This window comes from Sinocyclocheilus anshuiensis, unplaced genomic scaffold (assembly GCF_001515605.1).
Source record: "Sinocyclocheilus anshuiensis isolate Anshui unplaced genomic scaffold, SAMN03320099.WGS_v1.1 scaffold1021, whole genome shotgun sequence".
Lineage (NCBI taxonomy): Eukaryota > Metazoa > Chordata > Actinopteri > Cypriniformes > Cyprinidae > Sinocyclocheilus > Sinocyclocheilus anshuiensis.
The window spans coordinates 414,951-433,147 of NW_015554136.1; the positions used below are offsets into that span (position 1 = coordinate 414,951).

Here is an 18,197-nt window from a genome sequence, read left to right on the forward strand (position 1 = left end):
TTCTTTCTTTGCGTGAACATTTGGGCGGCGTTATGCAAATCTTCCCACATAGTGAGGTAGATATGTGGGGGTGTGTTAGAACGAGCTGTTTTAGGTAGGCGTGGCTGACTCTTAACTTTTATAAAGAATATCTCTTTGGATTTGAGACTTTAGTCTTTGCAACTTTACAGATCTTCTTTATGCACCAAGAGCTTGTAACACTCCAAAGAGAAAGGAACACTTGAAATCGCATCATATGACCCCTTTAAACTTAGCCTATTTGAAAAGATTAATTTCTATCACAGCTGTGAACTGACCACCACACAGAATATGAAGAAAGTGCTGTGTGTGCAGGCGTAAGCTCCAGGAGTGGAGGGACTCGAGGGGCATCACTTATAAACGCCCCCCCATGCCTGTTCATCTGGTGAGGAGGAAGACGGTTTCTGCGCTTCCTCAGCCGTACTGGACTTCTATGGAGAATGAAGATGAGGTTCATGACGTTGTCTTTGCTGTGGACCGATCGCTGGATGACTGCATTCAATTATTACAGCAGGTATCATTCATGTTATTGTATGAGGTGTTTTTTTTTTTTTTAATGCGTAATTAAATGAATGTGCGTAACCAGAGACATTGCAACAAAGCAGACTCTTCCATGTAAATATGAGTTTCTGTTTGAACCAGCTTCACACAGCTGCTAATAATCAAATATCATTTCCCTGGTCAAGACATTGTGCAAGTAAGTTAGTGAATAACTTGAGTTATTTTTTTGTATTGTGTGTGGTCATAGGTGATTGTGCTTTGGATTTACAATTGAAGACAGATGTTGGTTAATATACTGGAAAAAACAAAAGGGCATAGAAAAGGCAATCAAAAGCAAATAAAGAACTTTGGTCAACGAAGAGCAATGATTAACACCAGCCTTCATAATGTAACCTACCTTTATGACTTTTGATATTCATTTTAAAACATGGTAATATACACACACAATATACATTTTGGTTAAATGGTTTAATACAGTGTGTGTGTTTGTAAATATATGCCTTATTAGAGCATAAGTAGGCATTCATAAAACACATGCCCAAATGAAACGCAGTTGGTAAAAATGTTAAACTCCAGTAATAATCCTAATCTCACAATTGAAGCCTATTGACTTTCCTAAAACAAATGTGTTCATACTTCATCGGTGGACCGATTAGAGCATTAGGAAATCATGACTGCAGAAGGTTGGAGTATGTTGACGTCTTTCCAATTTTATAGCCCTCTGAGTCAATAATCATTGTCTAGACTAGAAATGACTGGATTCTGAATTTCAGTATCGATCACATATGTGATCTGCTGTACCATGGGAAAAATCCCCTCTCAACTTTGTTAGGCAAGATGTAATTCTTTCAGATAAAGCGTTCTCAAACCAACATTCAACATTTGTCCGTATTGTTCCCTTATCCCTAATCGCAGTGTTTGCTTATCCAGGTTTTGTTGAGCCGATCTCAGGTGTTTGCCATTTTCTGGCATTAATCGACTATGATGTTTACAAGCCTTTTCCACCAGTCTGACCACTCTGAGCTTATGATAGAATCTGGGTAACCAAATGGTGCATGGTACCTACATAGTATGGAGAAAAAAGGTGGGGTCAGTGGGGACCAAAAACTGGTTTCCCGCATTCTTCAAAAAATCTTCTGTTGTGTTCAACAGAAAACAAATTCATGCAGGTTTGCAACAACCTGAGGTTGAATAAATGATGAGAATATTTTCATTTTTGGGTGAACTATCCTTTTAAGTAGTAGGGATGTAACAATTAACCGCGAGCCGGTTGAAAATCGATTCAGATATGTGACAATTGTTATATTTCAATTTCACAAAGAAACGAGCAGAATTTTGTCCAAGCAATAAAAGGACACATTTAATTTATAATTTGTCTTAAATCTCATTTTGTAAAAAAAAAAAATAGTGAGTTGAGTGAATCGTTACATCCCTACTTTTAAGCTTTTCTGGAGCTGTACAGCACATGTTGCATTTTACTCCAGAACGTTTTTTAGGTCGGGATGATGCTTCCCTCTCTCTGGTGCTCACTGATCTGATGCTGTTGACAGGGTTTCCCAGCGGAGCGGGTCAGAGATGTGCTGTCTCGGGTGCCAATGGCACAGAAGTTTGCTAAATACTGGATCTGCCAGGCGAGACTAATGGAAAGAGCGGGAAACCTGGAGGTGCTGCCCATGTTTCAGGAGGCCATCCGTGTGGTGAGAGAGGTCAGTCTCTCTTTATCTCTTACAAATACGTGTTTTCTTCCGTTGATGTTATTTCCTCATTTGCTTCGTTTTAGTCTGGAAATCCGAGAAGCCTCAGAAGAGTTATTAGACTTTCCCCCGGTTTCACAGACAAGGCTTAAGCCTAGTCCCAGACTAAAATGTAAGTCTGAGCTGTTTCAACTGAAAGAAACTTGCACTGACTGATCGTAAAATATACCAGTGCCTTTGTTTTGGCTCAAGATGCACACCAGAAATGTTTTTTTCTAAGCATGTTTATAAAAATTGCTTAAATGTCTTAATTGAACTATGATCTAATCCTGGCTTAGCCTAAGCCCCGTCTGTGAAACCAGGCCTTTGTTTTTTTTATTATCAATTATATTAAATGTTATGATGTGTTACCATGTTTTATTTAAAAATAATAATTTAAGAGTAAATGTTATGTTTTTATTGATTTTAATTTAGTTTTTCAAAGTGCTGTCAAACGATTAATAGCATTCAAAACAAAAGTTTGTTTACATAAAGTGTGTGTGCATAATAAATACACACGTTTCTATAAATACACACACATACAATATATATTTTGAAAATATTTACGTATATATTTTTATATTCATTAGTGCTGTTAAACGATTAATCGCGATTAATTGCATACAAAATGTTTTTTGCAAAAAAAAATTTTTTTTGCATAATATATGTGTTCTGTGTATATTTATTATGTATATATAAATACAAACACGCATAGTATATATTTTGAAAATATTTATATTCATATAATTTATATTATAAATATATTTAATATATAAACAACATAGTGCTATATTAGTACATTATTATAGTGTTATATTTCAATTTCACAAAGAAACGAGCAGAATTTTGTCCAAGCAATAAAAGGACACATTTAATTTATAATTTGTCTTAAATCTCATTTTGTAAAAAAAAAAAATAGTGAGTTGAGTGAATCGTTACATCCCTACTTTTAAGCTTTTCTGGAGCTGTACAGCACATGTTGCATTTTACTCCAGAACGTTTTTTAGGTCGGGATGATGCTTCCCTCTCTCTGGTGCTCACTGATCTGATGCTGTTGACAGGGTTTCCCAGCGGAGCGGGTCAGAGATGTGCTGTCTCGGGTGCCAATGGCACAGAAGTTTGCTAAATACTGGATCTGCCAGGCGAGACTAATGGAAAGAGCGGGAAACCTGGAGGTGCTGCCCATGTTTCAGGAGGCCATCCGTGTGGTGAGAGAGGTCAGTCTCTCTTTATCTCTTACAAATACGTGTTTTCTTCCGTTGATGTTATTTCCTCATTTGCTTCGTTTTAGTCTGGAAATCCGAGAAGCCTCAGAAGAGTTATTAGACTTTCCCCCGGTTTCACAGACAAGGCTTAAGCCTAGTCCCAGACTAAAATGTAAGTCTGAGCTGTTTCAACTGAAAGAAACTTGCACTGACTGATCGTAAAATATACCAGTGCCTTTGTTTTGGCTCAAGATGCACACCAGAAATGTTTTTTTCTAAGCATGTTTATAAAAATTGCTTAAATGTCTTAATTGAACTATGATCTAATCCTGGCTTAGCCTAAGCCCCGTCTGTGAAACCAGGCCTTTGTTTTTTTTATTATCAATTATATTAAATGTTATGATGTGTTACCATGTTTTATTTAAAAATAATAATTTAAGAGTAAATGTTATGTTTTTATTGATTTTAATTTAGTTTTTCAAAGTGCTGTCAAACGATTAATAGCATTCAAAACAAAAGTTTGTTTACATAAAGTGTGTGTGCATAATAAATACACACGTTTCTATAAATACACACACATACAATATATATTTTGAAAATATTTACGTATATATTTTTATATTCATTAGTGCTGTTAAACGATTAATCGCGATTAATTGCATACAAAATGTTTTTTGCAAAAAAAAATTTTTTTTGCATAATATATGTGTTCTGTGTATATTTATTATGTATATATAAATACAAACACGCATAGTATATATTTTGAAAATATTTATATTCATATAATTTATATTATAAATATATTTAATATATAAACAACATATTTTTCTGAAATATATACATGCATGTGTGTGTATTTATATATACATAATAAATATACACAACACACACACATGTAAACAAAAACATTTATTTTGGATGCGATTAATCGTTTGACAGCACTATTTATATTATATAAAAATATAGTTAATACATAAACATAATCTATTTTTCTTAAATATATACGAGTGTGTGTGTGATTATGTACATAATAAATATACACCATACACACACGTACTGTGTGTAAACAATATTATGTATTATTGACAGTTATATAATTGTCAATCATATATTATTGACATTATGTAAACAAAAACTTATTTTGGATGCGATTAATCGTTTGGCAGCATTGTTTTTTTACTGTTATGATACAGCTGTTGTTGTTTTTTTCTTAGGATGTAAGCTAATTCCACTTCTTAGGCAAGAGCTTACAGTAGCAGCAGATGACTTACTTTAGTGCGTGTGTAAAATTAAATCCAAATATCTCACAGCTTATGAGTAACCAATCTGTTTTCACTTATTGCGATATGTTTCTTAACAGCCAGTGGATGAGCTACGATCTGTGGTTTTTGAGATCCTTAAAAAGAGACAGATTCAAGGTAAAGGCATTCAATATTTTCGTCATCCAGTGGCGTACACTACATTTTTTTAGCAATGACTTTTAACAAACTATATGGCAGTGATTTTTAGTTTTACACTGCTGGTTTGAAATTCATACTTTTTAATATAGTTGATAGATGTCTCTTATGTTCAACGAAGGCTGCATTTTATAAAAAATACAGTGTTTAATAAAACATTACTACAATTAAAAAAATAACCATTTTCTACTTGAATATCTGTTAAACTGTAATGTATTTCTGTGATGCGCAGCTGTATTTTCAGCATCATTACTCCAGTCTTCAGTGTCACATGATCTTCAGAAATCAGTATAATATGCTGATTTGCTGCTCAAGAAACATTTCTGATTATTGCTGCTTGATAATTTTGACATGATGTGATGCCATTCAAAAAGATATATAAGAATGCATTTAACTGATCAAAAGTGACGATAAAGATATTTATAATGTTACAAAAGTTTTCAAATAAATGCTGTAATTTGGACCTTTCTATTCATCAAATAATCCTGAAAAAAAAGTAAATTCTCACAAATATCTTAAGCAGCACAACTGTTTTCAACATTGATTGTTGAGCATTAAATCAGAATATTAGGATGATTAGAATGCCATCACAGGAATAAATTACATTTTAAAATGTAATTTAAAAAAAATTGTTTCTGAATATTACTGTTTTTAGTGTATTTTTTAATTAAATAAATTCAGCGTTGGTGAGCATAAGTGACGTCTTTTAAAAACACAAAAAAAGAATCAAGTTATTAATAATAATAAAATAAATAACTAGATAAAGTTTGTCAAGACAAACTTTAGGTTGGCTTGAGAAAGCCTAGCCTGAAAGTTTAAAGTAGCTGTAAAAGCCTGAAGTTTGAAAATTTAGATAGATTAGATAACATTTTTCTAGGAGGATTAGCACGTTTTTAACATGATTGGCCTGTTACTAGCATATTGCTGGCATGATTGGCATGTTGCTAGCATGATTAACAAGTAACTAGCATGTTTTGCTAGCATGATTAGCAAGTGACTAGTATGTCGCTAGCATTATTAGCATGTGATTAGCATGCTACTAGCATGACGTTAGCATGATTAGCATGTTACTAGCATGTTGCTAGCATGATAAGCAAGTGACTAGCATTATTAACAAGTTACTAGCATTTCGCTAGCATGTGATTAGCATGCTACTAGCGTGTTAGCATTATTAGCAAGTGACTAGCATGTTGCTAGCATGATAAGCAAGTGACTAGCATTATTAACAAGTTACTAGCATTTCGCTAGCATGTGATTAGCATGCTACTAGCGTGTTAGCATTATTAGCAAGTGACTAGCATGTTGCTAGCATGATAAGCAAGTGACTAGCATTATTAACAAGTTACTAGCATTTCGCTAGCATGTGATTAGCATGCTACTAGCGTGTTAGCATTATTAGCAAGTGACTAGCATGTTGCTAGCATGATAAGCAAGTGACTAGCATTATTAACAAGTTACTAGCATGTCGCTAGCATTTGATTAGCATGCTACTAGCGTGTTAGCATGATTAGCAAGTGACTAGCATGTTGTTAACATGATGTTAGCATGATTAGCATGCTACTAGCAAGTTGCTAGCATGATTAGCATGCTGCTAGCATGATTAGCATTCTACTAGCATGTCGCTAGCATGATTAGCATTCTACTAGCATGTTGTTAACATTATTAACAAGTGACTAGCATGTCGCTAGCATGATTAACGAGTGACTAGCATGTCGCTAGCATGATTAACAAGTGATTAGCATGTTGTTAACATGCTACTAGCATGTTGCTAGCATGATTTCTCAAGCCAACCTAATAATAAAAACAAGCTACTAGCATATTGCTGGCATGATTAGCATGTTGCTAGCATGATTAGCTAGTTACTAGCATGTTGCTAACATGATTGGCAAGTGACTAGTATGTCACTAGCATGATTAGCATGTTGTTAGCATGTTTCTAGCATGCCGTTAGCATGTTTCTAGCATGTTGTTAGCATGCTGCTGGCATGATTTCTCAAGCTAACCTAATAATAAAAACAAGTTTAAATCATTCAGGTTTGTCTCTGATGCCAAAAGAGTGTGAAGCAGAAGAGACTGGAGCGTGTGATGAAGAGCACACCCCAAAACCCATCAGTGCCCTCATATCTGGAGCGAGGGGAGACTCGTCTGTCGTCAAGTATAAAATCACAGCGACCCCAGGGTGAGACACCTGCACACTTACTAGGGCTGTCAAAAAAAAAAGCGATTTTCAAATATTCGTCCAATTTAAAATATAAATCCACATTTGAATGTTAGGCGTGCGTCAGGCAGCTTTATCAGTGGACATAGACGCGATGACGATGTAAGTGTGGTTGCATTTGAATGCTTTTGTTAGTCTATCCAGCTGAAGCCACTAGATGCAACGCTGCTGTGTTGTTCATTACAAATATTGTGGAAAAAGAGAACATCAATGTGGAGATGTTGTTGTTTACGTCAAAACTGAAACCAAGCCGTTCACACAGAACACATTTACTGCATTTTCTAGAAGGACATCTATCAGCGTTGCACTCGTGTCTCGCACAAAAGAGCCGCATGTTTAGAAAGCCATGAAAAATTAATGCAAATTCAACTTTAAAAAAAAAATGTCTCGAGACTTTATGGCGGTTTTTCCCATCCCACTGCATCTTATGTTTTTAAATGAAAAAGCACTCTTTGTGATTGGTTTTCGGTCCTTTGTATTAAACTATACATTCATACATGATGCTGTTTTGTCTCTAATTGTTTAAGCAACTTGATTAATTATATATGGTTTATAAGCATTATTTTAAACATCATTTTTTTTAAACAGTACTTTTTTTTACTAAACTAAAATCTTCCCACATCGTGACGTAGACATGTGGGGTCGTGTTAGAACGAGCCGTTTTAGGTAGACGTGGTTGACTCTTAACTTTTATAAAGAATATCTCTTTGGATTTGAGACTTTAGTCTTTGCAACTTTACAGATCTTCTTTATGCACCAAGAGCTTGTAACACTCCAAAGAGAAAGGAAGAATTGAAATCGCATCATATGACCCCTTTAAAGTCCTTGCACACCAAATCAGATTTTTTTAAATTATTATTTTTTGCATGTTAAGAAATAAACACGACCTCACGTTGTGTCCATCACGTTTACACTGCCTCCGGAACTTTTGTGCATCATAAAAAAAAAAATTCGGCTCGGGTTCTATTTTCTTCATTTTTCGCATCTATAGCAAGCAAGCATTTTGAGAAGTGCTTTGATGTGTGCAAGGTTTGGATGATGAATACGAATAAATGCATATGAAAAATTGCATCGAAAAAAGTCTGGACTAATAATTTAGGCGCGTTCAGGTTAATCGGGACATCTTTTCCCCGGGCATCTCAGTGGCACAGTGTCAAATGACCTGCATCTGAAATGAACATTTTTCAGTTGCCAGGCTGATTGTGAGTTGTTTTGGCTGCGGTCACTGCGGTGATGTTATCTGATCATGCTCTCTCATGTTTTAGGGGCAAAAGGAGTCAGCGAGGAGCAGAAGCAGGGCAAGTGGACGGTCATGAGATCCGCTTCTTCACCCCGGTGCGCCGCTCGGTGCGGATCGAGAGAAGCGCTCGGCGTTATCCCACAGCTTTGCAGGAGCATGAGCCCTGTGTGACCTCTCTCTGTGAGCTTGCAGGTGAGCGTCAGGAAGAGGTCAAAGGTCACAGCTCTTCTGTGTATGTGTACCGTGAGAACGAAGCGCTGACAGACCGCGTTCACATTACGCTTGTTTATCCAGAGGAGGAAGAAACGTGATGGTGTTAATCAGCACGCTCTGACCTTCAGGTCCCACCTGGAAGCAATCGTTTTAATCGTTTTCATTCTGCATTCACTATTTCTCTGTAAAATATTAGCAGCAGATTTCTGTATGTTACCTGATTGGTTCATACCTTCATTGTTATGCAGCACTGCTGTATGTACAAATAAGATGATGGTTTTGTCTAAATGTGCTGCAAAAGACTTGACACGACGTCTAACTTATCTTTAAAACTTTAGTTATAATTTATGAATTAGACTCAGTCTCTGCATTAATCTTATTAAAGCATATTTGAGTCAGTGTTGCTGTAATTTTGTTCCATTGAAAGTGGAGAGTTATTGATAAGACTGCTTTCTGAGCGAATGAGCGAACAAACATTTTATGAATCTTTGCATGCTCTGAGCTCTGTTTTTAGATCATTTCCCATTGGTGTTATGTAATATGACTTCATCTACAGTCTTCATTGTTTATTAAATCTTGAAATGTTTATTGGCAAGCAGTTTGAGGTTAGTAAGAAGTTCTTCAGCTACGGTCATTAAACTTCAGGAATGGGAGGGATGCATTTTCCCAGGCTGGTCAAAACAAGCGGTGGGTGGAATGTCTTGATTGTTTCTGGGAGAACTCTTGCATGCACAGGACATTAGGTCCAGTAAACTGATGATTTGAAGGGATATTTTAACCAAACGAGAAAATCCATAGTTATTTATTCACTCCCATGTCAGTCTGACTTTTTTCTTTAGAACACAAATGTTTTGTTTGTTTTTTGGTCCAGTGTTGTTGCCTGTTAAACACTCTTCAAGACATCGATAGAGCATCTTATCTGCAGGAAGATGAAATACAAGATCTTCAGGAGCCACTGTGTAAAATATAACAAAAACTCGCATTTATAAAGCGGAGAGTTCCGGTGCTTGATTCTGATTGGCTGAGCCGTTTCGAAGCTGTTGTAAAACTCCGCTTCACGTCGTGTCTAACAATGCCTCTTAGCTGTTATAAATTCACTGTAAACCACGGCTTCACGGGGCTTATTGCTTTAATTTGCTTTATTTTTAGAAGATTTGTGGTTGGTAAGATGTTTTTTCTTTCTCTTAACAAGGCTGCATTTATTTGATCAAAAATCAAAAAACAGTAGAACTGTGGAATATTATTACAATTTAAAATAATAAAAATGTAATCCGTTTTATAATTTATTTCTGAAGCCAGCCATCACTCCAGTCTTCAGTGTCACAAGATCCTTCAGAAATCGTTTTAATGTGCTGATTTGCTGCTCAAGATGCACTTTTTGTGGGAATTCTTTTGTGAAAAGTTCAAAAAACAGAATTATTATTTGAAATAAAAAAAAATATATAGAAAAAATAGAATGAAGTTGCACAGATGTATAAAGCTGTCTTTGAAATGAATGTAGTGTGAGATGAGACTGTGGCAGAAGTGCCTGAGGATAAAAAAGCGATAAAGTCCTGATAATGATAGGTCCGTTTGAAAATGTGGAAGTGCTTATTACATTTCCGTGAGTAACGTACGACAGAAATTTGTCACTCGGCAAATGACGCAAGGAATTTTTTGCAGTTCACAGCAGCAATACATGTCACGACAAAACACCGCTCCAGTGCTCACCTTTCAAACAGCTTACATAACTCAATATTGCTCATCTATAATGGCACTGCAATACATGTGTATATATTCCAGAGTTCAATACAAGTTCAACTCGACAGCATCATAATAAAAAAATCAACAAGTAAAAGACTTCCAATGAAAGTAAATGGGGCTAATTTTTGGAGGATTTAAAAGAAGAAAAGTTTATCGTTTCAGAAAACCACTTTTTTTTTCAGCTTTTGTTTGAGTACAGCTCAGTTCCCATCTTTACAATAATGTCACAATGCGTTACAGTATTCCAGGTTCAATGCAAGTTTTGTCTCAATGATTAAATGTATTGCAACAGGGTCAAAACCACAGAAATCTGGGTTAAAGTAAAGCACTTCCAATGAAAGTTGCATGAGAATTTAACATCTAAAATGACTGTGTGGCTATATTAAATATGTACTGTCTGCGCTTGGATATTAAGTATTGATAAAATCTGAACTGTTGCACACACCTATAAAAACATTGGAATGATTTATTTTCACAACTCTCATTTTTACAATGGATAAAAATGATCAAACCAAACCTCCCTTGTATTCTATACAACTGTCTTCGTTTTTTCTTTTGTAACCCAAAACCCAAACAAAAAAGTATAATTTGTTTAAATAATATTTTATACTTGAATTTCACATTACTTTGGTTATTGTTCTGTAGACTGTGGCTGAGTTAGTTTAGTGCTGTTTGCTTTAATAAAGCGCACATGGTTTGCAGTAAATGTGTATACCAAGTGTTTCAGAATTCAATGAAACTGATCTAGTGCAGCAACTGCGACTTCCAAAGAGCACCGCTCTGTATCTGACAATAGACGACGAGAGTTGACAACTGTTAACTAGTAAACCACAAAGTTTTGCTTCTAAATTATTAATGCATGTACCGTCTTTCAGCAAATGAAGTTTTGCATGCTAAAGCTTGTCCAGTGGAGAAATGTATCACTTGTCAATATGTTTAAAACCATCTTCAGTCAGAATTGATTAATTGAATTCATTTTAAAATATTTTCCAGGTTACATTGTTACATTGTCAATGTGATTAAAGGAATAGTTCAGCCAAAAATGAAAACTAACTCACCCTCAGGGCAAGTCTTTCAAGATCGAGAGGTTTCTTCATCAGAACAGATTTGGAGGAATGTAGCATTGCATCACTTGCTCTGCAGTGAATGGGTGCCGTCAGAATGAGAGTCCAAACAGCTGATAAAAACATCACAGTAATCCACAAGTAATCCACAGCACTCCAGTCCATCAGTTAACATCTTGAGCTGAAACAAATCCAATAAAGTTTGTTTTTAAAGAGTTTCATCCTGACGGCGCCCATTCACTGCATAGGATCCATTGCTGAGCAAGTGATGCAATGCTACATTTCTCCAAATCTGAAACTCATCCACATCTTGAATGTCTTGAGGGTGAGTAGAAGAATTTAGAAAAAGTGAACAATTGTTCTGTGAACAGTGGAGACACAAGATTTGACATGAATGATTTTACATTCAGAGCATTGGAAAAAAAAATTGCATTATTCAAGTCTCTTTTATTTTTATAGTGCTTTATACAGTAGAGATCTTTCAGGGAAGTAACTGAATCAGTGATGCAAACTTCAAATCCTAATTCTGCTCTAATGCAGCTGCAGCAAGACAATAGTGTCATTATTGAAGTTCACGATGAAACGAGTTCAGTTTAGCGATTACGCAGCTCTACTGAAAACAGTAGTGAGATTATTCAGCGGGAGCTGGTTTAATGTGGATTCAGTTCAGTTCCAGCAGGTTAAAACACGTCTCACTGATGGCAGGATTTATTTCGTCTGAGGCTACACACATTTTTAATAAATCAATGAAGGCATCTGTAGACATGCAAAAAACACTTTTAACCCTAAAAATGAGAACATCTGAAGCACTGAACCACTTGGGTGCGAATGGCCCGAATTGTAACCAGCTCCAGAGTGTAAGGATAAAAGCAGCCTGATGTTAATGTAATCAATTAAAAACAAGTGTATTATTACCCCAGGTAATAATAGTGTACTTGACCGCACTAAAAAAATACTTAAATACAAGCAAGCAGATTTGTAGCACATTCTTTTGTGCTAAATAAAATAATGTAAAAGGTATATGCTATAAATACACTAATTAAAAGTATGTTTCTACTTCAGTGAGATTGCAAAAGTATACTAAATACCACTGATACTTAAATTGATTTTTAGTGCATTGAAATAAAGTAGACTACCCCAAAAATATACAGAAGGCTTTTATTAGTCTATTTCTTAAAAGTGTGCTTTGACTAATTAAAAAATGTATTCAATGTTAGTACACTTTTAACACGGTTTAAATTGATTATATATTTAAAATATCTTAGTAATGTAATAGTCATAAGTACATTTTCCCAGCTGTGCTACTTAAGTACACTAAATATAAGTACACTAATTAGTAGTCAGATGAAGTGTTTTATAACTGCATTGCTTAAAAGTGGATTTTTAAAATATATTATAACTATGTTCTAGGAAAGGCAAGTTTATTCATATAGCACATTTCATACACAATGGTAATTCAAAGTGCTTTACATAAAAGGAAGTAAAATAATCATAAGACAATAACCACAACAATAAAACAAGGAGTTTAAAAACTTTTAAAATGATTAGAAATTGATTTAAAATGAATTTAAAACAGTTAAAAATAAAAATCAATGAGCAATCAGCTCATTCAGTAAATGCCCAGCTAAACATGAGTTTTGAGTCTAGATTTAAATGTGACTAATGTTTTAGCACGTCTTTAGCTCTTCTGGAAGCTGACAGTATTAAATTGCTGTTGTAGTAAATTCCCATTCGTAGCAAACATGTGAGAGTGGAGTAAGGAGGAGAACGAGGTTCTGTGATGATTACGGGCCAGCCTTTCTGCTTCTTTATGCAAAGCCAGTTTCTGGCCTGAGCCGTCCCAGCTTCGTTTTCTACACTGACTGTTTCTTCTTCTGGATTATGCATTGCTCTATAGCACAGCATGCACAGTGCTTCCTCATGCTACTGAATCCCATGTCTCAGCTGTTTGTTGCGAAAATGGCTTTTGTTAAATCACAGTGTGTCAGTGAATGATTGCAGGCCGTTTCAAACCGGTTTTCTTTTCTAGACTTCAGTTCATTCCTGCTGCTCTGCACTGACTGACTGATCATGCTGTGCTTTTGATCTCTCTCTCTCTCTCTCTCTCAATTTTCAATTTCAATTTAAGAGTGCTTTATTGGCATGACAAAAATTATACATTTGTATTGCCAAAGCAATTACAGCTGGACTGCTTACAAATAGTACACATATGTATTAACAGAAAGAAAAAAATAATAATAATAGTAATAATAATAATATATAAAAAGTATTAAGCATGTAGTGCAAAATGAATTACTAATGTATGTAAGTATATAAACTAGAAATAAAAATAAAATAAGGGATTAGAATATCTATGATGTCTCTAGGTTATCAAATAGTGACATTGGATTGATTTCGCTAGACCAAGAAAAAGCATTCGACAGAGTTGAACATATGTACCTATGGGAAACGTTAAAAGCTTTTGGTTTTAGTAAAAGTTTTATAGATAAAATTAAAGTTTTATACAGTGATGTTGAGAGCATACTCAAAATTAATGGTGGCTTATGCACTCCTTTTAAAGTTTTTAGAGGTGTGAGGCAGGGATGCCCGCTCTCTGGTATGTTATATTCGTTAGCAATTGAACCTTTTTTAGAACAATTAAGAAAAAATGTACAAGGTTTTAATGTGCCAATGTTCGGAAAGAGTATAAGTCTCTCTGCATATGCTGATGATGTTTTAGTGTTTGTTAGCCAACAGAGTGATGTTACAGTTTTAATGAGTGTACTGGATGATTTTAAAAAACTGTCTTCTGCTAAAATTAATTTGGAAAAGAGTGAAGCGCTACAAATAGGAAATTGGAAAAGAGGGTGTTTTTCCCTTCCTCCTGGTTTAGTATGGAAAAAAGGAGGTTTTAAATATCTGGGAGTATTTGTAGGAGATGAAACAACTGTACAAAAAAATTGGGAAGGAATTATTGAAAAAGTTAAAGGTCGACTTGAGAAATGGAAATGGTTAATCCCAAGCATGTCATATAGAGGTCGGACCTTAGTTATAAATAATCTAATAGCTTCCTCTTTATGGCATAAATTAACCTGTATAGATCCTCCACTGCGTTTGTTAGCAGAGGTTCAAGCGATTTTAGTTGATTTTTTTTGGGACAAGTTACATTGGGTTCCCCAGAGTATTTTGTTTTTACCCAAAGAAGAAGGAGGACAAGGGTTGGTACATCTGCAAAGTAGAACAGCAGCTTTCCGTTTACAATTTTTGCAACGACTTCTTAGTGGTTCAATAACTTCAAGCTGGAAAGTAGTTGCATGTAAAATACTACAAAATCTTGGAAATTTGAAATTGGACAGAAATCTTTTTTTTATGGACTTGTCAAAACTGAACATCAATGGAATGCCTATTTTTTATCGGAATGTTTTTAAAGTGTGGAACATGTTCAAAGTACAAAGAGAAGGACATTTTAAATCTCTTCACTGGCTCCTTGAAGAACCACTAATATATGGAGCACGCTTTGATTTAGCACAAAATGACTGTACAATTCCTGGACTCACTGAAACACTTGTGGCTTCCAAAATATGCACAATGGGGAGTCTAGTTAATTTGTCTGGACCAGTTTTTGAGAATGTGGAAAGAGTTGCTACGAGTCTGAAGATTAAGTCAAGACGATTTGTTTTTCATTTATTAGAAAAATGGAAAAAAACACTCACTTCTGATGAACTGAAACTTTTATTGGACTACTGTGAAAGCAAAAATGTGCCTAATGAAAGAGATGTTTTATCTGATTTTTTTCTTTTGCCTGTTTTAGATGATGTTTCAGGAATGTTTCTAAGCTCTGGAAATCCCTATGTCTTAATTTTTCCCTCCTCAGTTCTATATAAATTATTTGGACACTTTTTACGCCATCTGTAAAGATGTGCATCAGTGCATTAGATAAATGTAATTGTCCTGTACGCATAGAGAACAATAGGGTTCATAAAGGATGCTGCAGTTGAGACGGGTTGCAGTTTATTAAGTAGACATGAGGTGACAAAGTTCCACTTTAAACTGGTTAGCCTAGTGTTTTTTAATTAAAGAGATTTATATATTTTACCCATTCAATAGGCAACCCAAGTTCCACAAACAAACCTAGTGATGTATATTATAGCGGGATATTTGTATCTATGACACGCTGAGATTCATTGATTATAAAGGATGTTTGTGAGATGAGTGTTGAGTGAGTGATTTTATAGTTCAATAAACAGGTTAATATTAAGTGACTTACATTTTATGAATACTGTTGTCTGGTCATCTGATCATACTGCTGTCATCAATGTCTACACCCACCCAACCCTAAACCTACCCTTTACAATAATGCAAATACAGTCATTGTTGTTCAGTGTGACAAAAATTACGCAATGAATGGCTCAGCGTTTCTGAACAAATCTATTGAGTCAGCACCGTTCCTGAGTGAATCAGCCATTTGAACGAACTGATTCAGTGACAAAGACAGTGACTTTCTTCCACCTACTAGCTTTTTTAGTTCCATTTTTAGTTCTTCAAATCATTTGGTATTTCTATATTCAAAAATGTGTATTTAAAATATTAATCTCAAATGCAATCATGCCACCTCTGAGCTTCATTAAACAGTCTGTAAATGTCAAAATGCCATTTTTATGTTCTTCTGTGCACCTCTGTAGTGCAAAGATGAATTTTGTTGACACACTGATTTTATTTGATTGTTAACTTGACACATTTAATAATGTTAGAACAAAATGCCATTAGAGAGGAGCCCCTGCGAATCACTGTAAGGAGTCACATATGGCCTCATGATGGGAAGGTTGATTTTTGTCATTGATCAAAAGGTGCTCCTAAATTTTTATTTCGGAGCTTTTTATTAAGCACAATTAATGATGCTTACATTATTGCAATGAGCCCGGTCTCATGTTAATGCGTATAAATATAAATGCGAAACATAAACTCGCACTTTCAGGATTCCTACACAATGTGTCTTGAATGATACAGGTGATTATCTCCAAGCGGAGATTCTGTTGCATGAGTTTAGAACATGCTGTTCTTTGACCTGTAATGTGCCTGTGAACTTTGGCCATGGAGGCGTTTTATATTCTTCCCAAAAGCCTCGCAGATACCGGGACAGATCAGTCTGGAGTAATGATTCCGGTAAGGCGGCGTCATCCGGTAAACGTGAGAATGCTGCATCAGTTGTGTCTATAAATGCGCACGACATCCCCGAGATCTGCAGACAGACGCTTTCTTCGGTGAAGAAGCTCGAGGACGGGGAATTCAGCTGATCGTCCGAAAACCAGGTATATTCATGCATCTTTATCGTTTGCACATTTCAGTTGTAAAGGATATGCTTCTTGATACAAGAAGCAGGTTGTCTTAAATAGATTTTTTAAAATTAAATGAGGAAAATGCACCCCTCAGTGACTGACTATTGCACTTTGATATATTAATAATACGAGCTATATATACATACACTACCGCTCAAAAGTTATATGCATTCATTAGCGCTCTATTTGATGACTAGTCTATTCTTGGGCTATGGTTAGACGTCTATTCAATTTTCACTGACAGCCCAAATTTAGCCTTGTTTTAGCCTAGACGTCTGGGCTGTGTTTGGACGGCTATTAGACGTCTTTTTGAAACTTGCTTGCTGGGGAAAGAGTCGAATATCAATAATATCATATAATGTGTATGAATTTAACAGCTTGTGGGATGCATGACATCATATTATCAAATGCAAGTAAACGTTTGAAACATTTAGGCTAAATTAGCATTATTTTTGGCATAATAAATAATGCTATATTTAATAATGCTGTAAAATAATTCAATAAAATAATGCTAATTTAGCCTAAATGTTTCAAACGTTTACTTGCATTTGATAAGAAGCTGCGTGGGCGAAAATGACATGTAAACAACTTTAAGGCTATTTTGGCTCTGCTCATCTCTGGTCTGGTTACTGCTATAGGGCTATAGCCAAGCCGTTAAAATTAGACCACAGATTGCCTCGGTTTCGCTACGTATAGAGCATGTCATGAATGACACTTATATCTTTGTAGATATTATTGACACTGCGAACATGATTAACCGAGACGGTGAAATGACGGCTATTGCTTGCTGGGGAGTAAGACTAGTAATGTTTTTAAAGAAGTCTCTTCTGCTCATCAAGGCTGCATTTATTTGGACTATAATTAACCGAGACGGTGAAATGACGGCTATTGCTTGCTGGGGAGTAAGACTAGTAATGTTTTTAAAGAAGTCTCTTCTGCTCATCAAGGCTGCATTTACTTTAAGGCTATTTTGGCTCTGCTCATCTCTGGTCTGGTTACTGCTATAGGGCTATAGCCAAGCCGTTAAAATTAGACCACAGATTGCCTCGGTTTCGCTACGTATAGAGCATGTCATGAATGACACTTATATCTTTGTAGATATTATTGACACTGCGAACATGATTAACCGAGACGGTGAAATGACGGCTATTGCTTGCTGGGGAGTAAGACTAGTAATGTTTTTAAAGAAGTCTCTTCTGCTCATCAAGGCTGCATTTATTTGATCAAAAATACAGAAAAAAACAGTAATTCATCAAAGAATCCTGAAAAAAGTATCACGGGTTCCAAAGAAACATGAAGCAGCAACAGGTTCAACACTGATCATAAATCAGCATATTAGAATGATTTCTGAAGATCATGTGACACTGAAGACTGGAGGAATGATGCTGAAAATACAGCTGCACATCACAGAAATACATTATATTTTAAATAGAAAACATTATTTTATATTGTAATAACATTTTGCAAGATTACAGTTTTTTTCTGTATTTT

At 35.4% G+C, this 18,197-nt stretch overlaps 2 protein-coding genes and 1 long non-coding RNA gene across 4 annotated transcripts in view; 2 read left to right on the forward strand and 1 right to left on the reverse strand.

The window, feature by feature from the left end:
• Positions 1-9,173, forward strand: part of LOC107670389 (cytoskeleton-associated protein 2-like) — a 13,427-nt gene extending 4,254 nt beyond the window's left edge. Inside the window, exons 5-9 of the mRNA XM_016462977.1 lie at positions 334-532; positions 2,070-2,225; positions 4,818-4,875; positions 6,948-7,092; positions 8,397-9,173. Coding sequence (XP_016318463.1) covers positions 334-532; positions 2,070-2,225; positions 4,818-4,875; positions 6,948-7,092; positions 8,397-8,682 — 844 coding nt within the window. The 3' untranslated portion in view covers positions 8,683-9,173. The remainder of the gene's footprint in view (positions 1-333; positions 533-2,069; positions 2,226-4,817; positions 4,876-6,947; positions 7,093-8,396) is intronic.
• Positions 1-11,343, reverse strand: part of LOC107670391 (uncharacterized) — a 19,059-nt gene extending 7,716 nt beyond the window's left edge. Inside the window, exons 1-2 of the long non-coding RNA XR_001632086.1 lie at positions 11,334-11,343; positions 895-898 (exon numbers count right to left, since the gene is read on the reverse strand). This is a non-coding gene — a long non-coding RNA (uncharacterized LOC107670391). The remainder of the gene's footprint in view (positions 1-894; positions 899-11,333) is intronic.
• A 5,191-nt stretch (positions 11,344-16,534) lies between these two features.
• The window catches only part of LOC107670384 (uncharacterized), a 7,567-nt gene continuing 5,904 nt past the window's right edge, over positions 16,535-18,197 (forward strand). For both annotated transcript variants that reach the window (XM_016462963.1, XM_016462966.1), the window contains exon 1: positions 16,535-16,679. The gene's annotated coding sequence lies outside the window, so the exon portion shown is untranslated. The remainder of the gene's footprint in view (positions 16,680-18,197) is intronic.